This window comes from Salvelinus fontinalis, chromosome 2, assembly GCF_029448725.1.
Source record: "Salvelinus fontinalis isolate EN_2023a chromosome 2, ASM2944872v1, whole genome shotgun sequence".
Classification (NCBI taxonomy): domain Eukaryota; kingdom Metazoa; phylum Chordata; class Actinopteri; order Salmoniformes; family Salmonidae; genus Salvelinus; species Salvelinus fontinalis.
This window is the reverse complement of record NC_074666.1, coordinates 88,127,944-88,152,238: the sequence shown is the minus strand read 5'-3', so window position 1 is coordinate 88,152,238 and position 24,295 is coordinate 88,127,944. Positions and strand designations below refer to the sequence as shown.

The window sequence follows — 24,295 nt, the reverse complement described above, 5'->3', positions numbered from 1 at the left end:
TCATGTAAACCACAGTGTTATTTTTAATAGCAAATAATACTCAAAAGTGATTCTCTATCAACTTAAAAGTTGATGTGAGGTGACACCTGCTGGTCAAATTAAGGAGAGAAAACAATGAGCAAAAAGGTCTTAAGGGGCCAGTTGACTGGATTCAAAATGTCACATGTTGATATGATCCAATTTCAACCTCAGTTACTAGGCTATCCCACATTACGTCACTATGTATAATTCTATCACATCAAGAACTGAAATCCTGCCATGCCTTCCCTATACATGTAGAACCAGTAGTGAGACTATTGAATGAAAAAGAGAAACCATGTTCCCCAGCAACTGAAAGCACACAAATACAAGGTAGACAACAGATTGGCTGGCTGACACACAGTGTACAGACACAAAGAGACTATGTACAGGCACACACACGTTTAAGAATACAGCTTTACTAATAAGGCCCAAGCAAGAATTGTTTAAAAAAAGAAGAGCATTCAGCAAGTGATATTGGTGTGATATTGTTGTCCACAAAGAGTGGACATCACCACAGAGAGGTTACATTGTTCCAAAGCGTTAAGGAGAATTCATGAAAAAACATTGGGAGTAGCAATAGAAGTGATGACTACATAGATGAAAATATCATCATCGTAAAGTCAATTCATGTCAATCATTCTATCTTCTGTTCGCCCATCTCCTTATTCAGCTCTTCATATGTAGCCTCTTCCTCCTTGTCGTCTCCCTCGTCTGCCCGTGAGTTAGGGACCCAGAGGCCAGAGTCAATGCATCTCTTCATGTGGACCTTAGCCTCCTGACGGGTGGGAACAATGACATTCAGAGCACCAGTTTATAACAACTTCAGGTTTTATGTCACTATTCAGTGTGCCTTTACATTTGTAGTACAATGTATGTTGTCATATGCTTGCCCTGAGCACGTGGAAGACAATATAACAAAAGAAACACAGGAATGGATTTGGTTTTGTAACCTACCGTTGGGTCCAGCTTAGTGATGACAGTCTGCAACATGGCAATGTCCTTCTCGTCAAAACATTTCTGCATCTCCTACAAAAAGGACAAAATAAATGGCTTCACTAACTTGCAAAAACAGAGATAGGGATGATTATGATGGAAGAACGGTGCTAAATGATGGAGGAGGTGCAGCAGTAGATGTCCTGTACCTCAGGTAAGGACTCATACACCTCGGCAGGATCCAGTCCTCCGGGCCCCAGGCGTTTCTGTCTCTCCTCCTCTTCGTACTCCTTCATGGCCCTCTCGATGCGAATCTTGGCCCTGCCGCGCACCCTCTGCTTAAAGGACTCCAGCTCATCATTGAAGGCATCCTGATACTGCTGATCTGCAGTCTGAGAGAGGGAAATGTAACTGTCTATATGCTTTGCTATTGAGTGCAAGTGGGAAATGTATTACCTTTACACGCAAACAAACCTTTATCTTGTCGAAAAACTGACGGAAGCAACCGCGGGGATCCACCTTAAGGCTCTTAGCCAGCTCCAGGATGAACTGCATTACTATGGTCTGGTGGGCCACCTGCTCCATCAGCGCTTTCTTCTACAGGAGGAAAACACCAACAGGACACTGACATTAACCCTTGTGTATGCTCATCTGTATCAAGAAAAGGCAACTGCATGTGTACTTCGTACTGAGGCATGTTTGGGCAAATAAAGAGGATCAGACGATCACTTACTAACCTACTTCATAACCTTCTCTACACCAGGATTGTGTTCATTATGCACCAAACATAAGAAAATGGACAGAAACAGGGAAGGACTACCTGGATTTGTTCAACAAGAAACACTATCGTTTTCTGTTTCAAAACATTTTGCTACCCTGTGCCCTACTGAATATGGCCCTGATGAGTGTCCTCGGGGGTAATGTATAGTGGATGAAATCCCTGATGGGTTATTAGTGGTGAGGTTTGTCATATTACGGTTCTGCTCTCACCTCCTCCACCTCCAGGTCAATGCACATGATGACTAGGTAGTTGGCCGTCTCCTCACACACCAGGTGAGGGCTGTCTGATAGGTACTTCTGGCTGTCGTCCCAGCGTTTCATCATACCTGACAACAGAGACAGAGACCATGGCCATGACAACTACCCACAAAGAATGGGGACAACAAAGAATGGGAAAATGACTCTCACCAAAGTGTTTGATCTCTTTCTCATACTTCTCCACAAAGGTCTTGTGTTTCTGCTCTTTCTGCTCCTCGGTCTCCTCCTTCACATCTGGCTTAACATTCATAACACTCTAGGAGAGACAGAAGGAAAGAGAGAGATTGGAGTGGGGCAAGTCAAGTGGCATCAGCAAATAACCATCACCTGCAGCCAGTGAGAACCAGTGGTTCCACACACTAAACCCACCTTGCTGAAGCCCTCCTTGCAGAGTGTGTCTACGTTCCATGGCATCTTCTTCTCTTCCCGCCGGTGGTCCTCCAGTTTCTTCTCCCAGTCTCGCTCCTCCTTCTTCAGCCTCTTCTCCTCGGCCTGTGCCTTGCTCAGCTCGGCTTTGGCATCGTCCGTGACTGAACTGGACAGATTCTTTGTCTTCTTCTGTGCTTCAGTCAACTTGCGCTTAGATTCAGCTAGCCCCTTCTCCAGGTCCTCACCAGCCTTTATGAACTGGTCCATTCGTTCCACACGCGCCTAGGTGATGGTGGGGAGAGGGGTCAGGACAAAGAGATCTCATCGAGGATAACAACGCCAAATGTTATGTTTATCTTTCCATTGCGTTTATCTGCGATAGCAGGCTGTTTACAAAATCTGCAAATCTAGAAAGCTAGCTAATAATGTGATAATTAGCTAACTTACAGAGACCAAGAAGCTATCACTCTAATTTATTTAAACCTTTAACTAGGCAAGTCAGTTAAGAACAGGGTCTTATTTACAATGACGGCCTAGAAACAGTTGGTTAACTGCCTTGTTCAGGGGCAGAACGACAGATTTCTACCTTGTCAGCTCGGGGATTCGATCTAGCAACCTTTCAGTTACTGGCCCAACACTCTAATCACTAGGCTACCTGCCGCCCCAAACGTTCGACATAACGTTACCTCATGTCTCCATTTGAAAAGGCTGGGTGTATCGATGTTTGGATGGGTATCATCTTCATCATCTGAAACCTCAATGTGGTCCCACACGCTGTAGTCTATCCTACTTGTCATTCTAGCTACCTAGCTAGCAGGCTAAAACGTTGCTTGCAGCAAGAGCACGTTAAAATAACAGATGTGAGTCTAATGATACAACGTAACTATCTAACTTTAAACCTTGTTAGAAATTATATCGGTAGCTAATATATTTACTATTGCTAAACAACAACAATAGTGCACAATGTAGCTTTAGCTTGCTATGGAGAAAACCCTAGACGTTTCCGTTTAGACGTTTTCCACGTCTCTACGTAAACTCGTCATTGAAGAACGTCAAGGCAAAGGCATGTGGGTGGGGCATAAGATTTTTATTATAAAAAAAGAAATATAAAGATTGTTTAGTTGTTTTAATAATAATAGCCTACCATCATTGATAATAATAAAACCAACTGGCCATATAAATATACATTTGTCATTGTATTAGTGATTTTATGCATGTAAAAAAAGAAAGAACATAAACAACAACGTAGATTTCCAAAATAAAGTTAATGGATAGCTTATTAATGAATATAATTATTCACATTACCTCGCGTTCTAGGGTTCTCCACACTGAAAGTGAACTGTATACCCTACATATATATTTAAACACATAAAAGTATACGTTATGTTGCAATAACAACAAGAATCAATCATAACACAATAATATGCTACTATAAACTATTACATGACCAAAGTCTTTAAAAATGTAAGGCGATTCCTTTTTTTCTGTGCGATGGTCTGGCTGACAATGATGACATTCTCACACCTGTAACAAAACCGTGCAATTGATATTAGAGAATTGATATTGATATTATATTCGCTCTGCTAATCCCCCAAACCCGGACTTTTGTTTTGTAAAGCCAACACTCCACTGTGGGAAAAGTCACATACCTCCGATGTGGACCTTTGTACCTTCAAATAAGAACAATGGCTTCTATAACAAGTGTGATGGTAGGGAGTGCTAGTTCTTTCCTCTAAATTTGTGCATTTAACAATGCCCCCTTCACTGTGTCCTCCTACCTTAAGACTTAGTCTTGATGATGAACTGCTTACTCTTCTTGCCAATCTTATTAGAGGAAATGCAGGTGTAGGTCCCTGGAAGCAAGGAGGAAGAGGTAAAAACAGGTTGGTCCTCCATCTTCTCTTTGGGATCTGAAGACTGCCAGCTGTACACAGGACTGGGGCTTCCTGTAGCCGTGCAGTTTAATGAGATTTCATCCCCCACACCGATGTCCAGGGTCTCAGCCTCAGGACTGAGGAAGGATGGCGGGTCTGAGAAAATAAGTATAAGGGAAAGGGATGGATATTGCATATGAACGAATACACAAACACAATTGTATTTCATTGTTTCTCATGAAACTATTAATGGTTGGGTTGAGTGGATAGGCTCACATTGCACAGAGACGTTGAGAGGCTCTGATGTCACTGAAGGAGGCGGTTGTGGTCCCTCTGGTCCCAGGTCCAGCTGAGCCACACACTTGTACTGGGCTCCGTTATCAGCTTTGGTTGGGGTGATCAGGAGGATGGAGGATACTTGGACAGGGGAGGCAGGGGTCAGATCAGAGAAAGAGTGGTTGTAAACTTCAGTCTGCCCTCTGTACCACCTCAGGGTGAGGTATTGAACGGGGGCGATGTTCTGGACATCACAGAGCAGCTGGTACTCTTTCCCCTCCAACATGGGACCAGTGTGGTTCGCTGAGCTGATGGTGACACTGTCTGGAGTCTCTGTGAAATATCAGCTGGTTAGTGTGTCAAGCAAAACACGTACATTTAGTAGTAGTCGTCACAAATAGAATTTATTATTATGAAGTATGGCCTGATGCAAGTACTACAGCCATGCTCTGCCTTAAATTGTGCTAAGATAAAAAAGCCAGCTTTATTTAGGCCAGGTTGACTCACTGTAAAGAATGAGGTTGAGTTTCTCCTCACACTGTCTGGGTGCAGTGAAGAAGACTCCATAGCAGATAGGCTCCTCGATCCAGTCGATCAGACTGTCCACCTTCCATTGGACAGCACGGTCCTGTTGGGTGTGTGCTGCTCCGATGGCTGACTCCCAGCCTAGGACACGCACCGGGCGAGAGGCCTCACAGCTGACAGACACAGGCTCCCCAAACCCCACCACCACCCTGGAGGGTTTCAGCTCCAGAGAGCATCCTTCACCTGACACTGAGACATGGACAATATCATCATCACTATCATCATCGTTACATTGTCTTCATCCGCATCATTTTCACTATCTTTTTCACTATCATCATGATCATCACGTAAACTAATTACAAAGGTCTATTATTGCTGGCATATCCGCAACGTTCATATTTGTTAAATAAAATCACATTTACAGATACAAAGAATGTTGCTTTCAGTGATTTGATTGTGTGACTTTAGCAGGTGTTTATGATCTGTTTGTATCACTGTGGATATAAGATTGGGTGGGATGCAGGTTCCACTTTGCCATCATCTCTGGGTTGCACGTTTAATTTCAGTGGACAAAGCACAGGTAAATAATTCACACACTCATATATGCAATATTATAAGAGTATTTCACCAAAGAGCTTTAAAACCACATATGACCGATTCTATTGCCAAACACGTCTTCAAACTACAAACTCGTCGATACAATGGGGGCCTCTACTGCAGATGTCCCATAACCCTTGACTCCACAGAGAATATATAAATCTTAGGAATAATAAAATGTTGTCTCTTGCAACATCCTACCGGTGCAGAACATGCAAAAGGCTAGGATCCATTTTAGAAAGTTGTTTTCCATCTTTTTGCAGACTTTGCTGAGGTCCACTATGGTCGGAGTTGAAAGGCGAGTGGAATTCCGACTTGGTCCTGCTTGGCAACTCCAAAGTAAACTGTGATCACTAACAAAAGACCTCCCTCACCAAACGAGGGCTCTCATACCGTAGTCTGTGTCTGACTGCAGGGCCCCGAGGGGGAGAAGAGGGCGCTAAGGACGTTTGACAGGCATCAAGGCCAGACCTCCTCAATGGCAACTCATTAGGCCTACATCCCACAGGGGAAATTCTTCCTTTAATCATTTATTTGTGGTTTAGTTAGAATCTGTATTTTCATGTTCAATGAGAGTTAATATAGCAGACCCATTATATATTTCAGCCCAAAATGTATTCCTACTCCTAGAATCTCAGCCTAGATCTTTTGTAGTTCTGTTTGCTGTCATGTATTGTTACAGCAGCACAACCCCAAGCTATTCAGATTACATCCCTTTTCTGTTTTTAGAAAAACCCATATAGAGTTCTATGACTTCAGAAGAGTACTACGGTTACAATTTTCAGTTCTTTAATCTGAAATTAAACCCCAATGACCCGTGTTAACTTACCTCAAACGAAACAGTTCCCGTGTGACTGTGGATTCATATACATAGGTGGTTTGAGAGAACTCACAATGCAGTTCTACTCTCTTTTCTGCAGGCATGTTTGATTCCCATACGCACACTGCTTGGAGACCCCATGCTTTGTTAAGACTCAGCAGGTTGGATTGTTGGACTTAAGTTGTCCGGCATGTAGTTTGTAGGCCTCACACTGTGATCAGAATGTACCACCACTGCACAACAGCACCGGCCGTGACCAGGCTGCCAGAAACATTGCTCAGTAATTGGATGCTTATTGGGTGTATTTATAGAAGGCTCAGCTGCCAATCCTCAGTGTCTATAGTATGTCGACTCCATTTTGTGTTTCTACCCCGTGCCTTTGTTTGTTGTGGAAGTACACTACTGTACACTTGTTTCTGAAAATGATCATGTGTGTATAATATAAAATGTTTTTGCTCAAGGGCTAAATGTGCTGGCAAATTGCCCTTATAAGTCTACACTGCAGCCAGGTTGTTATAGCAACAGTCAGGCTGCACACACAAACTGTTTCTTGGCAAGGCAGAAGTTCCCTTCACCAGGATGAACCAGAGTGACACAAAAAGGACACACACTCAATTCTGAAAAAGGAAGTATTTATATGAGCCACTGTAGGCAGGATAACAGATGGACTTTCATCCTTCTCTTTAAATTGACTTTATTTTGCACTGATTAGTATGGAGGTGTCAGTGTTACAGTGATGTATGAGAGAAAGGTTCCCAATGGCATACAAAAGACAGTAGAGGAACATGTCAGTGAAAGACGGATTCTTTCAAAACTTTAACTCAATGAGCATAACTGGTTGATGTTTGACAGTGAATGCTGTGTATGTATGGTAAACATCACCTGCATTGTCGATGCAAAACTTTCAACCAATGTTGCAGCACCATTTCCAACTGTACCAATGCTATTCCAGCCCTGTGCACCTTACAAGCACCACTTCCAACTCTACCAATGCTATTCCAGCCCTGTGCACCTTACAAGCACCACTTCCAACTCTACCAATGCTATTCCAGCCCTGTGCACCTTACAAGCACCACTTCCAACTGTACCAATGCTATTCCAGCCCTGTGAAATTTTATTTATTTTACCAGGCAAGTCAGTTCAGAACAAATTCTTATTTTCAATGATGGCCAGGGGCAGAACGACTTCTCAGGGATTTGAACCTTTCGGTTACTAGTCCGAAACTCTAACCACTAGGCTACCCTGCCACAATGTGAACTGAACTGAACATACTTTGCACTTAACACTGTAAACATACCTTGAAATATCTAGCATGAATTTGTTTTAAAATTGTTATAAAAAATTAACCCAAATCTCTGATTGTGATTCAACAAAAAAAGACAACTATTGAAGAACTGTGCCACTGTACTCTTGTCAACACAGAAAGAAGTGGCAAGTAACAAAATCATCTCAGGGAATTGTTTCTACTTAACACACAGTTTAGCAACTTCTTAAAGGACCATGTGAGCCACCTATGGTGATATATGACTGTGTAGCCTATTAAAATACCTGAGATAGATAAAACACATTAGTGGCCTTTCTCTCCTCACAGCCCTGAGACTGTGTCCATGGGGTTCATGTCGGTATGCATGTCTGCTTCCCTATGGTCCACAGATATAGGTTGAGAAAGTGAAAGACAAATGATTAAAACTATCATCAAACATACTGACAATACTGAGAATCAAGGGTGCTGTGAAGGGTGCTGTCAAGGGTGCTCATATGAGTAACGTACAAGAAAAATAAAGTTCTGCAAATCACACAACAACTCTTATGAGATAGATTCTTTGAAATGAACAACTTAGTGAGTGTTCGGGTCTCTTCTATAATTCATTAGGCCTAAGGATATGACTGTTTTTCAAAACAAAAAGCCTATTGAAATATTTAATATATTTTTCACACGTTACATTTTAAATACTCAGAGCAGGTATTCCCAGACTGGGTACAATAGCAACGGGATGTCGTAACCCCCAGGGGTGCAAGCAATGCCGTCGGGGGTATACAAAACAAAAATGTGATTAAAATATATATATATATATATATATATATATATATATATATATATATATGTTTTATTTATTTTATTTTTTTTTCCGCCAAAAAATTCTTCACATTTTCAAACAAACCATTTAAATTTTCGAGCTATACATTTGGGTGAGTTTTTTTTCTCCTTAGTAGCCTAGTTTCAATGCCAAAAACAAAATTAAACCATCCAGTGTTCAGCAAAATAACAACACAATGTCAAATACAGGTAGCCTAGTCAAATAATTAACATCCAATCACATTAACTTTTACTCTCTCGCGGGAATTCCACTAGCGGTCTGTATGTAGCCAAAAGTTGCTGCTGCTCATTCCGTTTGCTCGAAAATGGATAAATGGTAAAAAAAAAGTAAGGCCCGCGTCCATAGAGACACATACCAGCTCTACTGGTAGTACTTCTACCAGCAGTACTACACCTGCACCTGTCAACGACACAAGTTGTTCTGCTTCCACGAGCACATCCAATGCAAGCATCAGTAATTCTACAGTTGTTGTTAGCCCAGCTAGCATGGACACTGACAGATGTGAATCTGATGCAGCAGAAGAGCTACTGCCCCCTTACCCGGGAAAGCACAGAACAGCAGACAGGGACGTTGGACCTTCGAAGAGGCGCAAATATGATGAGAACTACATTGATCTGGGGTTCACTTATATTGGGAGTAGTGCCTTTCTTCAGTCACAGTGTGTTATATGTACAAAAGTACTATCTCACAACTTGATGAAACCTTCTGTCATGACTTCCTCCGAAGTCGGTCCCTCTCCTTGTTCGGGCGACGTTCGGCGGTCGACGTCACCGGTCTTCTAGCCATCGCCGATCCACCTTCCATTTTCCATTTGTTTTGTCTTGTCTTCCCACACACCTGGTTTCAATCCCATCAATTACATGTTGTGTATTTAACCGTCTGTCCCCCCCATGTCCTTGTCCGGAATTGTTTATTGTAAGTGCTTGTGCACGTTATGTCTGGTGCGCATCGGGTTATGTACCCATTTATTGATTGTTCTGTTTTCCGTTGGGTTTTTATTATTAAACTGCGCCGTTGGAAACATCGTTTTTTGCTCTCCTGCGTCTGACTTCTCTGCCGCCAGTACGCACCCCTTACATCTTCACTTTTGTGCAGACATTTAGATGAGCTCCCGAGTGGCTAGGACAGGCAAGCCCCATACTATTGTGGAGGACTTAATTCTTCCTGCTGTCGCGGATATGGCTGGGACAATGCTGGGGGAAAAGGCCCAAAAAACTATACAGACAATGCCTTCATCAAACAACACTGTTTCACAACGCATCAGTGACATGGCAGGAGATGTTTTGAAACAATTACTACTTCGCATACAAGCCAGTGTATTATATGCGTTACAGCTGGATGAGTCAACAGACGTGGCGGGCCTGGCACAGCTCCTGGTATATGTCCGTTACGTTTATGGGGGGTGAATTAAGGAAGACATCCTCTTCTGCAAACCATTGGAAACCAGGACAACAGGAGAGGATATTTTTAAAGTATTGGACAGCTTTGTGACATCAAATGGACTTTGGTGGTCAAGATGTGTTGGTATTTGTACTGATGGCGCCAAAGCCATGACAGGGAGACATAGTGAAGTGGTAACGTGCAGCATCCACGAGAGGCTCTTGCTGCCAAGGGAATGCCTGACAGCTTGAAATACGTTTTGGACACTACAGTGAAAATGTAGTGTCCAAAATGTGTGTCCCCAAAATGTTTAACTTTGTTAAAGCAAGGCCCCTGAACTCTCGTGTATTTTCTGCACTATGCAATGATATGAGCAGCGACCATGTAACGGTTTTACAACAGAAGTGCGCTGGTTATCAAGGCGCAAAGTATTGACACGTTTTCTTTAATTGAGAGGAGCTTAAAGTTCTTTACTGACCATAATTTTCACATGTCTGTATCATGACACAAGGCGAGACCCAGATGCAGACACAGGAGGCAGATGGTTGGAGTCTCACATTGTTTATTAATCCAAAAGGAGTTGGCAAGAGAATGGTCGTGGACAGGCAAAAGGTCAAAACCAGATCAGAGTTCAGGCGGTACAGAGTAGCAGAAAGGTTCGTGGTCAAGGCAGGCAGAATGGTCAGGCAGGCGGGTACAGAGTCCAGAACAGGCAAGGGTCTAAATCGTGAGGACTAGAAAAAGGAGAATAGCAAAGGCAGGAGTACGGGAAAAAACGCTGGTTGACTTGGAACATACAAGACAAACTGGCACAGAGAGGCAGGAAACACAGGGATAAATACACTGGGGGAAATCAGCGACACCTGGAGGGGGAAGAGACAATCACAAGGACTGTCACGTTCTGACCTTAGTTCCTTTTTTATGTCTTTATTTTAGTTTCGTCAGGGCGTGAGTTGGGGTGGGCATTCTATGTTGTTTTTCTATGTTTTGTTCTATACGTTATATTTCTATGTGTTTGGCCCAGTATGGTTCTCAATCAGAGGCAGGTGTCGATCGTTGTCTCTGATTGAGAATCATACATAGGTAGCCTGTTTTCCCACTATGGGTTGTGGGTAGTTATTTTCCGTTTCAGTGTTTGCACCATTCGGGACTGTTTCGGTTTTCATTTTGATTCTCTTGTTCTTTTTGTATTTTGTGTTCATTCTCGATTAAACGACATTATGTATATGTACCACACTGCATTTTGGTCCTCCTCTCCTTCCACCAACGAAAGCCGTTACAAGGACAGGTGAAACAGATCAGGGCGTGACAGTCTGACCGCTTGCATGATGACAAATTTCTCACATGGCTGGCCTATCTGGGTGATGTTTTTTCTCGCCTGAATGATCTGAATCTAGGATTACATGGACTCTCAATGTGCGGGACAAAATTGAAGCTATGATTAAGAAGTTGGAGCTCTTCTCTGTCTGCATTAACAAGGACAACACACAGGTCTTTCCATTAGTGTATTATTTTTTTGTGTGCAAATGAACTCAAGCTTATGGACAATGTCAAATGTGATATAGCGAAGCACCTGAGTGAGTTTGGTGCACAATTATGCAGGTACTTTTAAGACTGAAACTCTCTCCAATACAACCCAACATTGCAGAATTATGTGCATCCTTTCAAGCACACCCTTCTCATTAACCTGTGGTGAGTTATTCACAATTTTCAATTAACAAATAAGGTTTTATATGTTAGATGGTTAAATAAAGATTTAATTTATTATAAAATTATTATTTGTGCCCTGGTCCTATAAGAGCTCTTTGTCACTTCCCACGAGCCGGGTTGTGACAAAAACTCACCCTCATTCTTATGTTTAATAAATGTATCGTATAGTGTGTGTGGCAGACTTACAATGATGGCAAAAAACTCGAGAGTGCGCTGACCCTGGTGCTAGAGGGGGTACGCAGTTGGAGGTTGAATGTTTGAAGGGGTACGGGACTATAAAAAGTTTGGGAACCACTGACTCAGAGCATCATAATACTGTAGTGTGGGGTATTCTCTAGGCCTATTTGGGCTATAAAAAGCCATAGGGCCTAATTTACATTTTGTGGCTACAAATGTAACAGTTAAAAAATATTTTAAAATATATCATTTACTTTCTGAAAAGGAAATGCTGATATTTGTGTTAAATAAACAATTATTTTTTAGAAATATTAAACACATTTTGCTCAATTATTTTTCAGTCACTTTCACAATACAACAATAAGTATCATCATAAAAAACGCAATATTTTAATGAAAACTCAAAGCAATATTATACAAAAGATTAATACAAATTAATTTCTTAACACAGGAGTATTGACATGAGAGGATTGTGAAACAAAAGATCTCCACAGAAGTTTGTGTAGACTACATTCTGTGGTGAAAGGGGGTCAAGGGAGATACTCTCTCTCTCCTAACAACCAGAAGACCAATATTGATAGAACATCTACACTGACCATCCCTTTGTACAATATTAATTGTTCTCTTCTTCCCTATAAGCCCCCCCTTGCAATCTATTCTCCACATACTCTATGGGCCCTTAAATGTAGAGGCACTCATTTTTACAGACTTTATTAAATATACAGTTTTATATTTTATATTACATACACAAAAGGCTTTGAGTTTACATGAAGTAGCCTAAAACGTATGCATTTACATTGCAGTTACATACACTCATTGGCCAGTTTATTAGGTACACCCATCTAGTTCCGAGTCAAGACCCACTTTGCCTCCAGAACAGCCTGAATTATTCGGGACATGGATTCTACAAGTCAAAAACGTTCCACAGGGATGTTGGTTCATGCTGACGCGATGGTATCACGCAGTTGCTGCAGTTTGGACGGTGGTGTCACCAGCCTGTACAGTCACCACCGTCACCAGCCTGTACTGTTGACACCAGGCAGGATGGGTCGTGGGCGCCCGTTTCTGAGATACTGGATCTGGTGTGCCATGCTCAAAGTTGTTTAGGTCACTCGTCTTGCCCATTCTAACGTTCAATCAAACATTAATTATATGCTTTGATGTCTGTCTGCCTGATTTATATAGCAAGCCACGGCCAGCTGACTGTCTGTAGGAGTGATCCATTTTCGTGAATTGGGTGGTGTACCTAATAAACTGTCCGGTGAGTGTATATGGGCACTTTGTAATTACAAAGTGTTACATACTTGTAACTGTATAACAAACCAGTATAACAGCTGTAAGTAATATGTAACAATGTAACTACCATGTAATTACAAAGGTTTTAGGCCACAATGTGAAGTGGGACCTAAAAAGTATTGACATTACTCTTGAGCTCCAGGCTTTCTCTTGACTCCTGCATTTGATAATAATGGCTTGATTCAATCTGCTTACAGGAAGAGGCAACCACACACCAACTGCCCCTTCCACACATTCAGAACTCACATGCAGTCAGGCATTACAGTGATGCAGTTAAAACACTGAACACTCCAGATGCAGTTCTGGGTGAGTAGGAGCAATGTAGAGTAGTAACAGAGTAGCTCTGACCCCCAAATGAGACATGAGCTCCCCTAAATGAGCTCAACGCTGGTTTAACCTGGTTCAGGTTCTTTCAATCACATTCATTCTCCACCTGTCTGCCTCTCTGATGTCTGTTTAGAGCTTTGCAACATTGTTTCAACTGGGCCCTCACATGAGCTTGGGACAGACAGCTGTAGTTGTGTCCCGTATTTCAGCCCCTTTTCAGGTGCCCAGACTTTTTTCTAAACGTAAATTTGTCAGCAAGACGCATCAATTAATTCAGGCTACAAGAGTGTAGGCTTCCTTACAATCACTGAATGTCATTACACTTTTTTGGTGTTTTGTGACAGATGTCTCTTTCCCTTCAGGAAATGGCGGGTGCACTGTTAAGAAGCTGGAATTATTTTGTGGACAAAAGTGCACAGGTAACTTAATCATTTTTGAAGTGATTTGTTTGAGAATCAGATGAAAGCATCATGACTGTTTGTGTTCATGCCACATTAAAAGGTAATACATGTTTACTGTTAAAATATATCTTTACTATTGGGCCCCCCCCCAATTTTCTTTTTTTTAGGAAGTCCTGCAAAAAAAATAAAGACCCCCTGAATGTCACAGAATAATTCACACTCTGGGGAAATAATACTTTTCACATGTAGGCTATATTAATTGGTTTCAGTGATCATTGTGCTCACAACCTAAATAAGTTATGTGCATATACTATAGCACAGGAGGTTGGTAGCACCTTAATTGGGGAGGACGGGCTCGTGGTAATAGCTGGAGTGGAATTAGTGGAATGGTATCAAATACATCAAACATGGCTTCCATGTGTTTGATACCATTCCATTCACGCCGTTCCAGCCATTATTATGAGCCGTCCTCCCCTCAGCAGCCTCCACTGTACTGCAGGTTCCACTCCAAGCTTCTTGTCACGAGCAAGACATCACATCCAGGCAAAGGGAGCATTCTCACAATTTCAATCATGTGCTGCTCTTCAAGCAATTGCATAATGTGACAGCAATTACATTGTCATCAGACCAAACAAAAAAAAGATGTTCAAAATGACATAACAATTCCCTTGTTGGTGCTTATGCAATACAAAAACCAGTTTTTCCAAAACCAGTCATATAAAAAATACATTTCAAATAAGCCAGTTTCCAAAAAGGGATTTCACATTGTTCATTCGCTGCTACTTCTTCTTGTCCTTCAGAGAAAACATCAGCTACACTTTTTATGTGTAGAATAGATCATAAAGCTCACTAAAAACAGAGGTTATTCTACCTCATCAGGTTCTTCAGTAGAAGGGGAAATAGAGGGACTGATCTGTACTTAAAATCTTAGTGCTAAAGAGGAAAGGGAGTGCATATGAAGCATAGGGAGGTTGGAGGAGAGTCAGGAGACACTCCCAACTATCACAATCCAGACCGGTGTCTGCCAGTTGAATGAGTTGTGACCAGCCCCTCAACCACCTCAACCACTTGGTCTCTCACTTAGTCACTTAGTCTCTCAGCGGGGAAAGAGTGGCACATCCCAATACAGCTCGTTCTCTTAAAAGTTGATGTTTGGCTGAGACAGTTTAGTCATCGGGAGCGGAGTGTCCCGGCCGCCGTTCTGCGCTACGTTGCCGTTGGGCGTGCTGCTGAGCTTGGCCTTCTTCAGGCTGTAGCGGCCCATCTTGGTGTTCTTGTAGTAGATGGAGTAGATGAAGACGAAGATGACCGAGATGACCACGACCATGAAGGCCACGAAGCCCGCTATGAGGGGCAGGTAGTCCTCTGTGAACAGAGAGACATAACAACAAACACCCATTAATCCATCACACTCTGTTAACGTTCTGGCGCCACCTCAGACTGAACCATTTTCACCAACAAATAGAGAAGCGTCAATACACTGATTTATCCTACTTCCTCCAACAGGAAAGAATAAGCACGTATTAATTAACATAATATTACATGATCCCACCAGTCAGAGTAGATCTACAACATACCTTAAGAGTGGGGACATTGCTCAACTTTAACCTTGAAATAGTCTTCTACAAGACAAGTCAGTACTGAGCTAAACTGCCAAATACTCAACAACTTTACCCAACACTCTTCAATGAATGATGGATGATGCTCAGTTCTACCTAGCCTCACCAGGTGCCCTTCCCAAGGAGTTTGTTTCATGCCTGATTTTATATGTGCACAAAAATATACTGTCCCCTCATCATCTCATGTTTTGGAGCTTTGGTTCAAACTCCCTCACACAACTGAGATGTACTACATGTATCTGACTACAGAATGTGGCAGGAGGAGAGCAGTTCAGAAACCAGTAACTAAGAGGTATTGGATCGGTCAACGGGTAAAGGACATATGAGAAAAACTGCATAGTTAAAAGCTATTAATACAATTTGTTCTGAGAACATTAATCAGTCAACCAAAGACGTTCATAAACAGTAAATAATGGGTTAATAAAGGGTTTAATACAGTTTAATAAAGGTTCCATTACCATTAAAAACCACCTCTACCACAATGAAGGTCGTCTCCACATCGTTGGTGGCGGTGCAGTTGTAGAGCCCTGCCTCAAAGACAGTCAGGTTGCCTCCCGCCTCACTGACATGCTTCGCTGGGTCATAGACCCACTTTATCCTGGGCTGTGGGTAACCCTCAGCCTCACACACTAACTCCTCAGGATAGCCCCTGAACACAGGTATCCTCACTGGCAGTCGAGATGCATTGATGCATGGCTTATCTTAGAGAGAGGGAGGGAGTATAAAGGCCGGTGGTGAAAATTTGAAAACACATTTCTTGAATGAATTACTGCAGTGAAGGAAACAAACACAATTGTAAGTTTGATTATTTTCTTCTAACATTAAAAGACAGTGGAGTGAGACTTCACCGTAGAACATTACGCACTTACGGAATGTGCATAGAGCTAATATACTATCAGACGTTATACAACGTTAGCATGGTTTGTATATATGAACAGTTCTCAGCAACTCACAGTGTACAGTAATGTCGAGAGGTTCTGATGTCACTGTATGATGGGGTCCCTCTGGTCCCAGGTCCAGTTCTGCTCTACATCTATACTGAGCTCCATCATCTCTTCTACTGGGGCTGATCATCAGAGTATCTGACACATCCACTGGTGTCTTACTGACGTTACTGTAAGTTACATTATCTAAGGGTTCATTTCCTTTGTACCACTTCACAACCAGGTTCTGTAGAGGAGCGACGTTCTGTATGTCACACTGCAGCTGGTACTCTGTCCCCTCCACCATGGGACCAGAGTGTCTCAGAACAGAGATGGAGACGCTGTCTGGAGTCTCTGCGGAAGACAATTTTTAGACTTATTAGTGTTTGAAGACAAAAACCAACCTTTAAAAACAACTAGAAGTTAATACGAAACAGTAAAAAAGAGGCAGTAAATATGTGTAAGAGCATATGGTGAACAATAATGGTGTAACGGTTCACCAAACCCCCTCGGTACGCATTGCGGTTTTGGGGTCACAGATTGGTTTTATTTCGGTACAACAGGAACATGAAATGCCATTTCATATAATACAATATACAGTATAATATAGTATTCCAGCCAGATATAGAGGATACCCCTTACGGATAGAGACATTGTTCTTCTGACATAGAGAATGAGGAAGACAGCATCTTCACTTACTGTATACTGTGATGTGCAGAGGCTTACTGCATCTTCCAATCCCCTGAAAGGTTGCCTTACAACCAGGCCTTATGTCCCAGTCTAGGAGTTCCAGAACACTCCAGGTAGTGTCATTGACAACTTCTGGACCTGCTGTCCAGTAGATCTCTTCAACACTGGTTGTGTTGCTGCACGACACTGAGATTGGAGATCCATATTTCACCACCACACTCTCAGGGATCAGCTTGATAGGACATACCGGCTCTGCTCCTACAGAGTTAGGAGAAAAGAGAGATAATGAATTACATAATTTAAATAGCTGGTAATATCCAACAATAAATCACATCATATTTCAATGAGCAGCAGCAAAAAAGGAAAAGGGTGGTCAAATGTGACAAACAGCTGATAGCCGCCAGTGACTCATTAGACCAAAATACAGGAAAATGAGCCAGGAAGGATACACTTCCTTCACAAAAATTGACATTTTTTTGCATCCCATTCTTTAGTGGAGCTTTTATGTCCCTGTCCCTTCACCTAATAAGCTCCATCAATAATGTAACCCACTTCACAACTAAATAACATACTTCACATGAAGCACATCTCTACGTAACTTCAATGTAACTTCAACTAGTTAAACAATTATTTATTCAATGAACTGGGGTTTAGTGTGTGTGTGTGTGTGTGTGTGTGTGTGTGTGTGTGTGTGTGTGTGTGTGTGTGTGTGTGTGTGTGTGTGTGTGTGTGTGTGTGTGTGTGTGTGTGTGTGTGTTTGCGCACGCATTTCCATGGTTCTTTAACACTATTGCCGGATTAAGGAATATGACTAAAATACCTAGGAATACTATTTCTATACATGATGTTGACTCTCAGAATCAGAGAGCACAGAGCCAGGTTATGGCAATTAAGCCAATATCTACCTTTGTAGCCTCTTTCATCTCAACAATGTGCGTCTACTAGTGTGGTATTTTTTTCTCATCATATTTTAGAAGAAACAAAATAAAGTTGTCAGGCAATTTGTATGACGATGAGCACGTTAACATGTTCTACAGTGGACATCACCGATCACTTCCCGTTCAGTGCGCTACAAAAACTTACTTGATTCTGATCCATTCAACAGCGACAACAGTTCCAAAGTCAAAGCGAATGAAAAAAGCCGATTTAGGTACAAATCCTTCATTGCCTGAGCTCGTCAGAGGCTTTGTAAGCCGCCTGGATGTCTAGCGGCCCGTTATTTAGCAGCCTCTGAATATATCTATCTATTCGAGTGCTTTTCTCTAGTTCATTGGAAGTAGAAGCCGCGCGGCGCCGACTTGTTAACTTATTTAACGAAAGTGCAGCCAGCACAGCACATTCACCCTATCCCTCAACTCCACTCCCTCTTAAATATAATAGAAAACAACCCTCCCCCACAAGCACCAGGCCGTTTCTAAATGTGTTATTCAATTATGGGACGAGAAACCACATCAATAGCCTAGATAGGCTATACATAACGACATTTCAGAAAGCAGAGATTAATTTGGGAAAACAAAGCTGTAGCCATACTGGGGTTTTTTTCTCCAGTAAAATACTGGTTGAGCTCAGTTTTATTCCTGGTATTAAAGGGACAGTCCAGTAATATGTATTTCAATGCATGTTCCTCATGAAATTTGCTGTCACGAAATTGTGATAGTATCATATTATAATAGACTATCATATCCAAATGCGTCACTGAACAATGCCATAATGTCCAGTAGGCATAAGCAAAGATGACAAATGCTACTGTGAATACAGCACATAGACGTAGACTATAGAACCATTTTTTTTCTCACCCTCTTAAGAACCATAGAGAGAGACATGGTAGATCTGAGCCAAGAGTGTCATTAGCCAACATTACCAATGTCCTGGACGCTTTGATGACAGAGGCTGATGAGGTGAGTGTCCCCCTTACTATGTAAAGCGCTTTGAGCATCCGGACAGGCAAAATCCAATAATTCATTATAATTGGTGAAGGTCTTACCTCTGACAGAGACTCTGGCTATTTTAAAGACCTTTCCCAGGGTATTACTGGCGTGGCATGTGTAGGTCCCAATGTTCTCCCCTGAGGCCTGCTTGATGGTCAGTAGGGACCCCCCATCATCATTCTTCAATTTCACGTTGGGAGCCCGGTGATAAGTCCAGGAGTACTTTGGCCGGGGGTTCCCATTGGAGGAGCAATTCAGCCCAGTAGGGGAACCAAAATCAACTTCTGTGTCCCTCAGGTCCAGAATGTTCTGTGGTGGGACTGGAGGCGCGAGAGTCACATGAGCATAATAAGACCAAAATGCAACAGACACTGATATAGAAAATACAAATATGGACAGAAGACCTGGGTTCAAAGAGTATTTTACATTTTCATTAAAATACTTTGCATATTTGCTTGGGCCTGTCTGGATTGCTACATGGGTGGGGTTTGGACTTTTGGGACTATTGCATTGATTCCATTGCACAGATAAGCTCCATCAAGCACAGCAAAAAAAAAATCAAAGATGTTATATACTATTTGTATTGTACCAAATGACCTCAGGTGCAGGATAACCCTCAACAGTGCAGCTCAGGTTATGGGTTGTGTACTCAGCTATGCTGTAATATCTTGGGCATTCAATAAGTATAGTAACAGTATAAGGGGAAATGACAGAGACCTTTCAGCAGGCTGTTAAAATAACAGTACAATGAAGCCGAATGGAAAGGTAGGAGAGACAAAAACACATGCAAATTGCTGTTGTGATCGTTTGGAATTTTGGATTTGTTGGAACACACTAATATTCCGTACTTGGCTACGCAAAATACTACTGTCACGCCCTGACCATAGAGAGCTTTTTATTCTCTATGTTGATTAAGTCGGGGTGTGACTAGGGTGGGTTATCTAGGTGAATATATATATAAATATATCTATGTTGGCCTGGTATGGTTCTCAATCAGAGGCATCTGTTTATCGTTGTCTCTGATTGGGGATCATATTTCGGCAGCCATTTCCTTATTGTGCTTTGTGGGATCTTGTTTTTGTGTAGTGCCTGTGAGGACTGCATTTTCTTCACGTATCGTGTGTTCATTTATTGTTTTGTTTTGCTGAGAGTTTCACATAGTAATAAAAAGATGTGGACCCCAGATCACGCTGCGCTTTGGTCCAGGTATTATGATGAGCGTGACAGCTACACCACGCCCACAGACGTTAGTTTCTCCTCCGCAATAAGTCTTGATCTGACTACCTCCCCGACGATTTGAGGAACGCAAACATATTCTAACTATTCTGATTGGTCCCAGAAACCAATGGGTTGTGCCAGAGCCAGAACAACACATGGGTAAAGCAGTGTTTTGAAAATTGTTCATTGGCTTTGATACTCTGATTGGTTAGAGCTGATCCAATCGCTGATTACTTTGTTTGTAGAATACCCCTCATTTTGGCGTCACTACAAACGACTTCAACAATGGCCATTTTAGATTGAAGTTTGTAGCGAAGATAGAGCAGTGGAAGAATTCAGTTTGAGTTGTCAGGCAATCTGTCGCAGACAAAAATAATGGTTGCCTTCCCCTTTAAGATGAGCCACCACAAGCTGTCATCCAGGCAGAACTACAGTTCCCCTCAGTCAGCACTCCCCACATCCTGATGCTAGTTGCAATGGGTGCTGCAACCAAGGACTTCACAGCTGTTTTGGCTGATGACAGTTTTGCCAATGATACAGACTACAGGCACTGCAGACTGACGTTAACATCAAACAAAAGGGTCAATGACATCACTTTAGGATCGTTTGAAGAATGTGAAATTAAATAGTCCCTTAGCCCTGTAAAAGGTCCATTTAGTGCAGGGCTGTTCAATTCCAGTCCTGGAGGCCCAAAACACTTCCATTGTTGGTTTCTACCTGGTTGCACTCACCTGTAAATTGTCCCAGGTCTGAATTAGTCCCTTGTTAGAAGGAGAGAATGAAAACCAGAAGTGCTTCGGCACTCCAGGACCAACATTGAACAGCCCCGCAGTGCCACCAACCCCAAAAAGAAAACAAAAAGACTTACAGTGAACAGCAAAATTAAGAGTCTGTGATGACATGACAGAAGGTAGTGGTCCCAGGTCCAGCTCTGCCTCACACCTGTACTTTACTTCATCCTCAAATCTCCTGGGGGTGATGTTAAGGGTGGAGAACACATCCACTGGGTTCATCTTGGAGTCATTAAATGTTTGAATTTTTACAGTTTCATTCCCTTTGTACCATCTGACAACCAGGCTCCGTAAAGGAGCGACGTTCTGTATGTCACACTGCAGCTGGTACTCTGTCCCCTCCACCATGGGACCAGAGTGTCTCTGAGGAGAGACGGAGACGCTGTCTGGAGTCTCTAGAGACAAAATAGTTACATATAGTGAGAAAAAAATTATTGTTTTCACTGACAAAACTCACTGCAAGACGCAAAAGAAAAACAACTTACTGTATAGAATGACAGGGAACTTTTTCGAACACTGCTCTCCATCTTTTGATGTGAGGTAGCATTTAGGTTGTATTGTCCATTCTGTCAAATTCTCCACATTCCAGATGACAAGGTTGACCTCTTCTAAACCTGTACCTCCTAATGAGGCCTCCCAGCCCATCCCCTCGTGGTCTGTGGATGATGTGCTGCAGTTGACTGAGACTGAGTCTCCATATCTCACCACCAATCTGGGAGGGTTGAGCTCAATAGGACAGGCGGCATGTGTAGGCCCACCTACAGGTCAGACCACATGACAGAGACCATAATCAGCTAATTTGCATTCTCAAGCAGACATACTGTTTCTTTAAACATAAACGATCCCAAGTCCAGCCCTAGAATGCAGAATGGTAAACTAACAAGAGGTTAAAATTAGTTGCCTTTTTCAGAAGGCAGTTTCTAATCAGTAATTGAAATATAGGAAATACATTTTATAACGTATTATATTGGACAAAGACATAACCGTTAAGACAAAAAAATGACATTTTGTGTCATTTGTCACATCATCTTTACTGTGAGCATACAGATTTTATTCGCTACTACATTGCCCTCTCCTGGTTATTCCAAAACGTGTTATTGGTTCTTAGTTTATCTCTCTGGCCACTATGAATTACGATCCAGTTATTGTGGATTGTATTGCGAACCAAGGCGGCTATTGTTCTTATCCCTCTTAACTGGAATGTCAAATATTTTAGCGTTATCTGTGTTCCTATTCTGCTTGAAATTCTTAAATCTTTCAGTAACGGTATAACAAAACTAACTTTACCTGCCATCCAGAGAAGTAACGGAAACCGAAGAAAAATCTGACTAAATATTATTTCACACATTTTATATTAAACTAATGTTTCATTCCCAGAAAGACGTAGAAAAATATAGGTATTCCTTGTGGTCAGTGTCTGATGTCCAAGTGTCCAGTCCCCACATGCACACAGCCAAACTCTTCAACAGGCGCAGCGGTCAGTTGTCTCACATTATATTTTGTCTCTGTATTGAATTACAAGAACAGGACCGGAAAATCGTGAGAAGTCACGTGCTCTTTACTGGAAGACCCCTTCGAACGATTTCAACCATCAAGCGCAAGAAACCATCAATATAAATGTAGGGAATTTAAATGGAACAGGACCCTGCACCTCGTTTTGGACTGTTTCATTCTGGAACCCATTTGCAAGGATGCGGTAGCTCTCTTGTATCATACATAATTCCCATTTTTTGCGATGTAAAAATGATAGTGAAAGCAATCAGAGTTCATCCAAGTTGCCTGCTCTGTATTTATCCTGCCATCTAAAAAGGGCCGGACAGGGTTTATGGTTTGCGCAACATTGTAGCGCCTATAGACATTAGGCAATGTGATGCAGTGTTTGTGTTCTTCCATTTGAAACATAATTAACAGTTCCATCAAATGTACATATTAAGTCATTTGTCTTTTAATTTTGTTGTGTATATTTTTTTTTTCAGCGGAACAGTCGCTCAATTAATGGCATCTATTTCATTTCAGAATATTTATATTCATATTTTTATTATCATGTTTCATAATGTTGAAATTAGCACAGTAGGGCAGAATCTCTGAGCATTCTAGAATTAACTGTTTCTCTCTGCACTTTCCTGTCTATTTATGAGAATCTTTGGAAAGTACTAAATATCTGGATCATGTGATGTGTGCTCTGTTAGAGTGGATGCAGAACTGAGTGGTGAAGTGGTGATGATATAATAAGTCATCAGATGTGGGCGATGGGATGGCTCCATCCACAAATAACATCTCTGTTGGCTTAGACTGATATTTAGTTAGAATAGAGATGTTGAGAACACAGAAATGCCTCACTATCTCATACACTAAACAGGCTTTATAGCAACCCACAGGTGGGCAAGTGCAGGTGGGAAGAAACTCAAGAGCTCCATCCAATCAAAAGGTGCATCTGCTACTCGTCTGAATGGGACCGTCAGTCTAGTCACAGTAGCAGTCTGGACTAATACAATGGAATTATTTAGCTAAAGCTCTAGCCTTTTAGATGAGATCTTAGCCCTACATCATCCATCAGCCCACGTTTGGTCTGTGTTTATAAGATACGTTGAGGATAAGTCATACCATGGGATCAGAACAAGAGGAGTATTTACAAAATACCAGCTGCTGCTATTTCTAAGCAGAGCTCTAGACTTGAGTTAGGGTCAGAGGTTGTTCTAGCTGGTTGTCAGAGAAAGGGGAGGCGAAGGGAGTGGAGAGACAAAGTGATATACAGGGGAGGACTGGACTCCCCATAAGAACAAACAGTGTGTTCTTGTTGCAAAAACAAGCGTTTGAATTCCAGTCATGTCTCCGACACACTCACTATTTAATAGTGCTCTCATACTGTAGTGCTCTCAAGACATTCTGAGTCTGTGTTATACAGTGAGGAGAACAAGTATTTGATACACTGCCGATTTTGCAGGTTTTCCTACTTACAAAGCATGTAGAGGTCTGTCATTTTTATCATAGGTACACTTCAACTGTGAGAGACGGAATCTAAAACAAAAATCCAGAAAATCACATTGTATGATTTTTAAGTAATTAGTTTGCATTTTATTGCATGACATAAGTATTTGATCACCTACCAACCAGTAAGAATTCCGGCTCTCACAGACCTGTTAGTTTTTCTTTAAGAAGCCCTCCTGTTCTCCACTCATGGAGAATGAGTGTCCTGCATCTACATGTAAAGTCTCTAGTCAATGTCCAAAAACGCTATAGAAAGTTCATACACAGACACTCAATGTGAACAATAGTATTCAATG

The 24,295-nt window shown here is 41.9% G+C and overlaps 3 protein-coding genes across 4 annotated transcripts; all 3 read right to left on the bottom strand.

The window, feature by feature from the left end:
* On the bottom strand, positions 1 to 19,745 carry LOC129830790 (hsp90 co-chaperone Cdc37-like). Its single transcript, XM_055893522.1, has 9 exons — positions 19,733 to 19,745; positions 3,048 to 3,213; positions 2,362 to 2,643; positions 2,143 to 2,248; positions 1,945 to 2,060; positions 1,429 to 1,551; positions 1,164 to 1,346; positions 976 to 1,047; positions 1 to 796 (listed from the first exon to the last, which is right to left on the bottom strand). Exons 2-9 carry the CDS (start codon positions 3,156 to 3,158, stop codon positions 656 to 658), a joined length of 1,134 nt encoding a protein of 377 aa, XP_055749497.1. The 5' UTR covers positions 3,159 to 3,213; positions 19,733 to 19,745; the 3' UTR covers positions 1 to 655.
* On the bottom strand, positions 3,539 to 6,049 carry LOC129830797 (hemicentin-1-like). 2 transcript variants are annotated; one of them, XM_055893544.1, is made up of 5 exons: positions 5,835 to 6,049; positions 5,019 to 5,285; positions 4,512 to 4,844; positions 4,140 to 4,391; positions 3,539 to 4,031 (listed from the first exon to the last, which is right to left on the bottom strand). In XM_055893544.1, the coding sequence occupies exons 1-4, from the start codon at positions 5,884 to 5,886 to the stop codon at positions 4,141 to 4,143; spliced, it is 903 nt and encodes a 300-aa protein (XP_055749519.1). In that variant the 5' UTR covers positions 5,887 to 6,049; the 3' UTR covers positions 3,539 to 4,031; position 4,140. The 2 variants fall into 2 exon arrangements, with proteins under 2 accessions (XP_055749519.1, XP_055749510.1); XM_055893535.1 differs by having other exon boundaries at positions 3,539 to 3,885; positions 5,835 to 6,048.
* LOC129830784 (hemicentin-2-like) lies at positions 12,185 to 22,839 on the bottom strand. Its single transcript, XM_055893510.1, has 8 exons — positions 22,299 to 22,839; positions 21,497 to 21,769; positions 21,089 to 21,406; positions 19,059 to 19,322; positions 17,084 to 17,332; positions 16,415 to 16,738; positions 15,920 to 16,162; positions 12,185 to 15,207 (listed from the first exon to the last, which is right to left on the bottom strand). Exons 1-8 carry the CDS (start codon positions 22,357 to 22,359, stop codon positions 14,981 to 14,983), a joined length of 1,959 nt encoding a protein of 652 aa, XP_055749485.1. The 5' UTR covers positions 22,360 to 22,839; the 3' UTR covers positions 12,185 to 14,980.
* Between the last annotated feature and the right edge of the window lie 1,456 nt (positions 22,840 to 24,295).

Excerpts from the sequence above, each read along its gene's own strand:
- LOC129830790 (XM_055893522.1), bottom strand. The coding sequence starts at position 3,158 with ATGACAAGTAGGATAGACTACAGCGTGTGGGACCACATTGAGGTTTCA. Across the intron at positions 1,552-1,944 it reads TTGACCTGGAGGTGGAGGAG|AAGAAAGCGCTGATGGAGCA; the intron begins GTGAGAGCAGAA and ends TTCCTCCTGTAG. Across the intron at positions 797-975 it reads TCACTAAGCTGGACCCAACG|GAGGCTAAGGTCCACATGAA; the intron begins GTAGGTTACAAA and ends CCCACCCGTCAG.
- LOC129830797 (XM_055893544.1), bottom strand. The coding sequence starts at position 5,886 with ATGGAAAACAACTTTCTAAAATGGATCCTAGCCTTTTGCATGTTCTGC. Across the intron at positions 4,845-5,018 it reads ACTCAACCTCATTCTTTACA|AGACTCCAGACAGTGTCACC; the intron begins GTGAGTCAACCT and ends GATATTTCACAG. Across the intron at positions 4,392-4,511 it reads TCTCAACGTCTCTGTGCAAT|ACCCGCCATCCTTCCTCAGT; the intron begins GTGAGCCTATCC and ends TTATTTTCTCAG.
- LOC129830784 (XM_055893510.1), bottom strand. The coding sequence starts at position 22,359 with ATGTGTGAAATAATATTTAGTCAGATTTTTCTTCGGTTTCCGTTACTT. Across the intron at positions 17,333-19,058 it reads AGCCAGAGTCTCTGTCAGAG|GAGCAGAGCCGGTATGTCCT; the intron begins GTAAGACCTTCA and ends CTAACTCTGTAG. Across the intron at positions 16,739-17,083 it reads TCTGCACATCACAGTATACA|AGACTCCAGACAGCGTCTCC; the intron begins GTAAGTGAAGAT and ends TGTCTTCCGCAG.